This window comes from Lates calcarifer, linkage group LG10 (genome assembly GCF_001640805.2).
Source record: "Lates calcarifer isolate ASB-BC8 linkage group LG10, TLL_Latcal_v3, whole genome shotgun sequence".
Lineage (NCBI taxonomy): Eukaryota > Metazoa > Chordata > Actinopteri > Centropomidae > Lates > Lates calcarifer.
In genome coordinates this window covers 450225-459194 of record NC_066842.1, presented here as the reverse complement: position 1 = coordinate 459194, position 8970 = coordinate 450225, and the positions used below count along the sequence as shown (strand labels likewise).

The 8970-nt window shown below is 45.6% G+C and overlaps 1 protein-coding gene across 2 annotated transcripts; it reads right to left on the bottom strand.

Moving 5' to 3' along the window:
• Positions 1-134: 134 nt before the first annotated feature.
• Positions 135-8899, bottom strand: nox5 (NADPH oxidase, EF-hand calcium binding domain 5). 2 transcript variants are annotated; one of them, XM_018679454.2, is made up of 18 exons: positions 8679-8899; positions 8084-8169; positions 7687-7822; positions 7445-7595; positions 6424-6634; positions 6035-6272; positions 5346-5499; positions 5092-5264; positions 4829-5011; positions 4555-4687; positions 4149-4291; positions 3885-4058; positions 3756-3800; positions 3353-3477; positions 2785-2869; positions 2606-2705; positions 2357-2523; positions 135-1815 (listed from the first exon to the last, which is right to left on the bottom strand). In XM_018679454.2, the coding sequence occupies exons 3-18, from the start codon at positions 7804-7806 to the stop codon at positions 1684-1686; spliced, it is 2334 nt and encodes a 777-aa protein (XP_018534970.1). In that variant the 5' UTR covers positions 7807-7822; positions 8084-8169; positions 8679-8899; the 3' UTR covers positions 135-1683. The 2 variants fall into 2 exon arrangements, with proteins under 2 accessions (XP_018534970.1, XP_050929052.1); XM_051073095.1 differs by lacking the exons at positions 8084-8169; positions 8679-8899 and having other exon boundaries at positions 7687-7888.
• Positions 8900-8970: the final 71 nt, after the last annotated feature.

The window sequence follows — 8970 nt, the reverse complement described above, 5'->3', positions numbered from 1 at the left end:
TCTCTCAGTTACATCCACTGGAGATTGATGTAACATGCAGCAGGAGGAGGCTGCTCTTCAATCGACTGTAAACCCTGGAAATAATTCACTTGTCAGTTTGGATGAAATTTTTATTTCAATGCTATGAAACTGGTTTTATCAGTTTAAAGATATTCACTGAAACCATCACGAACTAAAACATTATTAACTTCACTTCCATTGAAGCCATTTCAGGAAATGAACGCGGTGGTTGCCATGGAAACCAAGGATGTTTTATTGATGATGTAAACAGCTGATTATGTCAGAGGAAAATTAGCCACCAGTCACAGCCTCAAATAACAGTAATAGGTACTAATACTTCAAGTGGTGGAAGAAGTACTCACATGTTGTACTTCGTAGTACTAATACCACAGAACAGAAATACTCTGTAACAGCATTCAAGACGTTACTTCAGTAAAAGTACAGAAGTAATGGCAAAATATATACTTCAGTAGCAAAAGTAAAAGTAATCAATGAACAGTAATAGTAATAATATGAATAATATACAGAATATGAATGTATGTATGATTATTATTATACTTTGTGATTTACAAAACCTTTTGGTTTAATAAATGTATTTAGTTTAATTGTTATCTACCACTAAAGCATCACAGACAGACAGACAGACATGGGACTAAAAACAACTGACACCTTTTCACTTTAAAGTTTTAAATTCATTGAAAAAAAAGGAAAAACAGAAAAAGAAGAACATTTTTAAAATGTTTTTTTTCTTTTTTGTATTCTGATCATTGATGCATTAACATGTTCATCACTTTCATGTTGGTGATGGTGAAGCTGATTCTAACTATTCTCACACTGCCGAGCAGTTTCATCGTTATTTACATGTTAATCAAGTTTTGTTTCAGTGCTGTGAATCTGCAGAGTCACTGTGATAAATGTACAATATTTACCTCTGAGGTGAGTTTAAATATGAAGCAGCAGAAAATGGAAAACTGCTTTCCACCAGTTATTACCACAACACATGATGTTTGATGGTGTGATTCTGATGATATTTCTGTTTTAGTCTCAGATATATTTGGAAAGTTCCTCACAGATCTCTTCCACAAACAAAATGTGAAACGGTTTAAAAGGTACAAACTGTGAACAGCTCTTTTTAAATTTCTGTGACTTTTCAAACAGTTTGTGTCTCTTGTTATGTCTCATGTAAATCACTGTGTATTGTGTTGTTGCTGTTGAATAAACCATCCAACAGTTTTATTTATTATTCTTATTTATTACAGCCTCACAGCTGCTTCATCGACTCTAGATGCAGTTTCTGTTGTTTCTGTGCTGAATGTAAGAAACTGATTGGATCAATGAAGAGATCAGAGGAGACTTTCCTTTAATGAGAAGAGAAACAATCTGATAGATGTTCTATATTCAGACAGAAACGAGTCATTAAAGACCTACACAGGTTGGTTATATAAGACGATGTGTCACCAGGAAAACCATGAAACCACACAGTGCATATATGAGAAGAACTAACACAAATGTCAGACTGTCCAACAAACTGAGGAGGAAACACAACACAGACGGTCGTTATGGAGAAAACCAGGAGTCTCACACACACACACACACACACACACACACACACACACACACACACACACACACACACAGAGGATGGCACAGCAGGAGTTGTGTGTTGAACAGCAGGAAACCTCCTCAGAAGTTTTCCTTGTAGAAGTTGAAGCCGAAGTGTTCACACTGAGCTTTGATGACTTTAGCCAGAGCAGGAGAGCCGCAGTAAAACACGTGGACCTTCCCTTTATTCTCCTCAGACACCTTCTGAAACACCTGACACACAAAGGCCCCGTTAACTGAGGAACAGAAACATTATGAGGCCTCACCTTCACCTGCTGCAGCACTGATCCTAAAACCAGGAAGTCAGTTAGCATGTTAGCATGTTAGCTCTTCCTGTTGTCAGTGTGTTTCTGGTTAAATGTCTGAAATAAGGTCTGTGGTTTTAACACAAGCTCAAGACATTTTCAGGTTTTATTCTCCGACATAAAATGGGTCAGTAAATCCCCCACTCCTGATGTTTGAAGCTTTTACGTGTCTTAAAAAAGGCGGTTGCTAACGAGTGTCTAAATGAGACTACTGAGGTTGTCGGGGACGTTAACATGAAAACCCATCTACTCACCAGTCCACCTTTACAGCCTCGTTGTGTTTCTACTCACGCTCTTTCAAACTCTCACTAACTTTCTAAGAAGAAATCCCATTGGCTTTCTGTGGAGGAACCAGGCTGATGCTAACTTCAGGTTGGACTACAGAGACACATCATCACTGTGGGACTGTACTGTATTTAGATCTGGTTTAAACCTGACAGTCTCCTCACCTTCCCCCACTCAGGTCTTCCAGGTTGGGTCCTGGTCCTCAGTCCAGTGATGGAGTCTCTCTTCTCCTTCTTGGCCAGCAGGTCCAGCGCCATCTGCAGGCCGATGGCCTTCATGTCGTTCTTACTGAGAGCTGACGTCATGTACATGTGCATCTCCAGGAAGCGGCCTGAGAAGAGACAGGAGTGACTCTGCAGAGGTTGTCCACTCTCTCTCTCTCTCTCTCTGTTTGTTTAATGTCTCTCTCTCACCTTCTGGCTCCTCATCAGCCTGGTCCATCTCCAGTTTAGTCAGTAAACTCACAAACCATTCAAATGACTTCTGGTCTCTGTTGATCCAGATGAAGTCCACCTGCAGGGTCACATCAGACACATCATGTCACACTCCACCTGTGATCACTGATACCTGCTCCTGTTCGGCCTTTTCTTACTTTGCGAAGCTTCATGTCGCTGTCTTTGATGTTTTCACACCAGGAGTAGTTACAGTTGGGACAGTTCTGCTTCCTCCGGCGGTATCTGTGTCACACAAACACAACATCAGGCAGCAGCTGCATCACACAACAGCTCAGTTTATACATAAGGAAGTCCTCCACTGTCTGTCCCTGTCTGTCCCTCATGTGTCTTTGTCTCTTGCTTCTTTTTAATGTCTAATAATGAGACTCGCTGTGATCATTTGGTAAAAACTGAAAGGACTTTTAGAGTTGTAATCATTTCCAGATGAGACTCTGAGGAGTCTCCTCTGCTCTGTGTTTCTGTTTCTACATATTCAATCAATACAGTCCTGTGTCACACTGAGGCATGCTGGGAGATGTAGTACCCCTGTGAGCTCGACCTCTCCCAGCATTTTCACACAACAATCCCAACTACATGTTATTCTCTGCTCTGAGCTGAAGCATGCTGGGAGATGTAGTTTCTCATGTTTCTGTCAGTGATGCAGCTGCTGCTCCTGAACCTGATCCAGGATCTAAGCAGGTCTGATGGAGGAGTGGAGCATCTCACCGGTACATGATGCTCTGCAGGATGGAGGCGAAGGGCGTGATCCCGATACCGGCTCCGATCAGGACGGCGTGTTCAGAGGCAAAGATCTGTCTGGTGGGAGTCCCGTACGGTCCGTCTACGTAACACTGACACACAAAACAACCAGAGTCTAATCACACACACGCTGATTAAAATCATGTTTCTGATCAATAATCACATGTAATTATCTGCAGCAGCTTCTGTCTCTGCTACAGTTACAATAAGATCCATTCAGCATCAGGCCAGAGGTGGTGGAGTAATCTGATTACTGACAGTCTCTGATTACCTGAGGAATCTGCTTTATTGAGTGTCTTTCTGTGATACGACCACTAGGAGTCAGCAAAGACCTGATCCTGTTTCTGTGAATGTTCAGGTGGTTTCTCACCTTGATGTTACAGAACCGGTGGTTTTCACCAAACTTGGCAGAAACCTGCAGTTTGAAGAGAGAAGCAGCTGATGAGGAAACATCCACAGCTGATATTGTTCAGGTGATGTTTACTCCTGCTTCCTTTACCTCTCTGAGCGGAGGAGCCTCTCCTCTTTCTGCCGGCCCCAGCTCGTCCAGAGGAGGCTCCACCGGGGTCACGCAGGACCGGGAGCCGTTCTGTCGGTACATGGTCAGCTCGATGGCGTCGTCCTCGTTAGACGCTACGGCGGTGTTACAGTCTGAGGAGCTGAACAACTCCTCCTGCAGAGACAGCACGGGGAGGAGGCTTACACATCATTTAATACGACCAGGCTGTGTGAGTGTGTGTGCGTGTGTGTGTCTGTGTTGGACCTGGGCCTTCATCAGCTGTCTACGGTCCCTCAGACTCGTGGCCAGTCTCTTGTGACTGACCGTCTGACTCTCTGGTTGTCTGAAGTACTCGTACAGTCGGTTCGTCCACTGACCCATCGAGCGCACGTGAAGCCACAGAGAATCTGCAGGTCAAAGGTCACAGCTTTAGACTGATATGAACCATAAATTAAAGCCACAATATCCTGCCTCCACACTGGCTTGTGGTGGATGAGAAGAAGAAGTTCATCTTAATTTTAAAGAGTTATAAAAACCAGAGGAGTCTCTAAAAGAAATCCTGCGTTAAAGCTTCTGACTGTGAAAATGAAAAACTCTGATTACAGCAGCAAACTGACAGAAACTCTGCCGTCACGTCACAGAGAGACTCCCTCAGATAAAGAGGATGTACCTGACTGTTCTGGAGCGCTGCTGATGGTGAACGGATGCCACTCGTACTTGGCGATCACGGGGATGTTGATGTAGACGTAATCTCCAGGTTTGAAATGGAAGAACTGAGGACGTTTGATCACCAGGTGAGTCACCTGCACACAGACGGAAACAACCAGTAAAACTAAATCAGACACGTCGGAGACAGCGTGAGCATCAGAGTTCAGAGTTCAGAGCAGTTTGGAGTCTAAGATAAAATGTTTGAATAAAAACTGAAGCTGGAGTTTGTGTTTGACCTTTGACGGCAGCAGGTTGACCTCCACGATGTAAAGACCTCCCATACGAGAAACAGCGATGCCCACGATCTTCTCCAGGAGGAAAACCAGACCTGGGACCACGAACCACTTCCAGAAGTTTGCACAGTGAACCATGAGCAGGGACCAGACCCAGACGAAGGACAGGTGAGACCAGTAAAACACCTGCAGACAGTTTGACACAGTCAGCAGCAGATATTCATCACAGCAGCTCTGTAACGTGAAAAACTCAGTCTGAGTTTTACCTCAAAGTGTCCGCTTCGTCGGACGAACGTGCTGGAGCAGAGAACCATGAGGCAGATCACCACCTGCAGAACGACTCCGGTCACCGAGGCCGTCCCCTTCACCCAGCCGATCCCCGGACGAGTGGTCAGCAGGTACTCCCACAGACTGTACTCACTGCCCTCTGACAGCTGGACTGAGAGACAACACACAGACACATTTCTCACCTGTTTCCTGACCTCAGGTGAAGATAAATTCACTGTGTGTGTGTTTGTACCGAAGTTGAAGATGTGAGCGGTGGTGTGAACCAGCGTGAAGCAGAGGATGGCGTAGCCTACGATCTGATGCAGTAAGATGTTCTGGTCCAGAGGTAAAATCCTCACCACCCAGGTTGCCCTCAGCCACGTTAGACAGCGACGCAGCATCAGCACCTGCACAGGTAAACACAGGTAGACACAGGTAAACACAAGTAGACACAAGTAGACACAGGTAGACACAGGTAAACACAGGTAGACACAGGTAAACACAGGTAAACACAAGTAGACACAAGTAGACACAAGTAGACACAAGTAGACACAGGTAGACACAGGTAAACACAGGTAGACACACAGGTAAACACAGGTAAACACAGGTAAACACAGGTAGACACAGGTAGACACAGGTAAACACAGGTAGACACAGGTAAACACAGGTAGACACACAGGTAAACACAGGTAGACACAGGTAGACACAGGTAGACACAGGTAAACACAGGTAGACACACAGGTAAACACAGGTAGACACAGGTAAACACAGGGAGACACACAGGTAAACACAGGTAGACACAGGTAAACACAGGGAGACACAGGGAGACACAGGGAGACACAGGTAGACACAGGTAGACACAGGTAGACAGAGGTAGACTCCCCCTAGCAGCAGTGACTGCTCCACCCTGTACAGGTGGTGTGTGCACAGGTGGGGTTGTACCATGACGAAGGTGCAGTTGAAGTTGAGGCACTGTCCGCAGCCTTTGGCCACCATGTACCAGGCGCCCCCGTAGCTGTGCTGTAGCACAGCTCCAACAAACAGCAGCAGACTGAGGCAGGCGTAGACGCACAGGAACAACAACTTCCTGCTGTTGTTGTGCCAGTAGGCCCGGGTCAGGTACCGAGGAGTCTGACGCTTCTTCTGATCCAGATCAGGAGGCTTCAACCAGTTAGCTGCACTGAGGGGGGAGGGGGGGGTGTACGGTCATGAGAAAGAGCTGGAATGAATTTTAACCCTAAAAAACACTTTTAAAATCAGGAAATTCAGGTGAGTTCAGGTGTGGTCAGGTGAGTTCAGGTTTGTTCAGGTGAGTTCAGGTGTGCTCTGACCTGATGGTGAGGTTCTCCATCACCTCGGGGAACGTCTCCAACTCGGCCTTCAGCTCCTCGAAGGTGATGGCGCCGCTGTTGTCTTTGTCGGCCGACTCGAACAGAGCCAGCGTCAGGTCATCCAGCTTCTCCTCCGGCAGAGAGATGGCGCTTTCACGCAGACACGACTTCAGAACCGTTCTCAGCTCGTCCGGGTCGATGGAACCGCTTCCTGCAGAACCAGAGAGGATGAACACCTGTCCTGAGTCAGAACTGACAGACCTCCACCCTCTGTGAACTCAATAAACCAGAATGCACTGCAGCTGACAGCCAGGCCGAGTCCTCTCTTTCTGTCCTCACAGATAAAACCAACAGGTCAAACAATGTCTGGAGGGTCTCAAGGTGGATTCTGGGAAATGTAGGACTTCAGCAGCTGATGCAGAGGTGAACAGAGGTGAGGTGCTGAGTTATAAAGAAAAATCACAAAATGGTTTCCACTAAACTTTGTCCACATGACAGTACACACTGAGTCTGACCTACTACAATACGTAGTACTGGTCATCATATACATATACATCATATACTGATACAGCACTGCTGTTATTTTCTCCACAGGTCCAAAGATTAAAAATGACGTCTCACAAAGTGTCAGATCAGACCGACAGCAGCCAATCACACTGAACCACCAGGTGTTTGTGTGTGTCGGTTCATCAGGAACATGTAACTGTATTTATCCAACAGGTAACAGAGGCTGAGACAGAGAGAACATCATCACAACCAGAGCAATGTAAAATATAAAAATATAAACTTATTATCTGATTGTTAGAAAGAAGAACAGATTAATAATCAGCAATGAACAAATATTAGTTTGTAGCAAACAAACAGCTGTTTATGTTCATGAAACTTGAATTTCAACTGTTGCCTGTTAATGGGACATTCATTGAAGATATTTAGCTCAGTATCATCAGCTCAGCCACAGAATCATCACAGGTATTTATTTCAGTTTATATAAGGTACAGAATGTGAACGTCCAGGTACTGACCGTCGACATCGTACACCTGGAACAGGAACCTGAGCTTGTCGGTCTCGCTGCCGTGGATGAGCAGGTCCAGAGCTTTGAGCAGCTCGTCCAGACTGATGGAGCTGCTGCCGTCCGAGTCGAACAGAGCAAAGAAACGCTCGGCAAAGAAAGACTGCGCCCGACACAGATTACAACAGGTGAGTGGACAGACATGACAGCAGAGATCAGATATCAGCTCTGTCAGACTCCAACCTGTGACTGACCTCTTTGACCTTCAGAGCAGTCTTAAACTCGTCCAGGTCAATCTCTTTGTCGTCTCCTGCGATGCTCTCAAACTGTTTGGTGACCCACTCCAGCCAGCGAGCGTCCTCGTCCAGACTCATGGCGACTCTGCTGCAGCTGGACGACACACAAACACCAGCACTCAGTAAGTTCCTGTTCTCACCTGTCACATCAGCTCATTTCAGAGCTGTGATCAGAGCCTGGAGGTCCTGGATCGACTCGACGTGTTGCTCAGAGGAAGCTAAACTCTGTGTTCAGACGGTGCTGATTATAAAGTAACAGGTGATGTCTGACAGCAGAGGTTTAATCAGGTGTTCTGTGTGTGAGCTGCACTGCTGTTCACTTCTGTAGATGTGGTCATGTGACTCGCGGTCTCACCTCGTCCTGTGTGTTTGTGGCTCGGCTCAGCTCGAATGGCCAACCTTCATGAACAGCTGAAGCGGTGCAGACGTCCTGCTGTATCCCTGCAGACCGCAGCATCATTTAGGACGTTACCATGGAGATGTCAGACACAGAAAGAAAAACAACAAACACACAAACTGTGACTAAAACACACGAGAGACGACACTGATGAAGCACTCAGTAAGTGACTCCTGTTAGTGTATCGACAGTAACAACAGGTCATCTTCAGGATTAATGATGAGAAACTGTTCTGAAGTCAGTTTCATTTCTAATCTTAATGTTCACTTTGATTTCCTGGATTTAACAGAAACTTTAAACCTGAGCACGTTAAATAATCTTCACTCAGTCAGGATCCATGGTTTCTGTTGATTGTTCTGTATGAAGGATGAATACTCGCTGAATGATGAGGAAACATCTTGATGTATTTAATAACATATTGTTCATGAATCGTTACCAAAGTAAATGAAATCAAACATGTTTTACTGATTTTAACCTGAGATTGAATCCTTTCATCCACAATAAAGCAGCTTCAGAACTTCCTGCAGAGAATGATTAAACAGATGAGTTTTACCTGCTGCAGTGTCTCTGTCTCTGTCTCTGTCCTCAGCTCTGACTCTTCATATCCTCTGTGTGTGTCTGATGTTTCTGTGTCTCTGCTCCGTCTTTTTCTTCCTCCTCCTCCTCTTCAGACGTCCTGTCTGTGTCAGCTGGAGCTGACATCCTGTCGCCCGCTGAGCCGCTGCCTCTGAACGTCTCTGAGAGCAGAGACGATGAGGCAGCAGAGGAGAGAGGACACAGGAGAGAGGACAGGGGAGAAAGGACAGAGAAGAAAGGAGAGGACAGAGGAGAGGATAGAGGAGAGA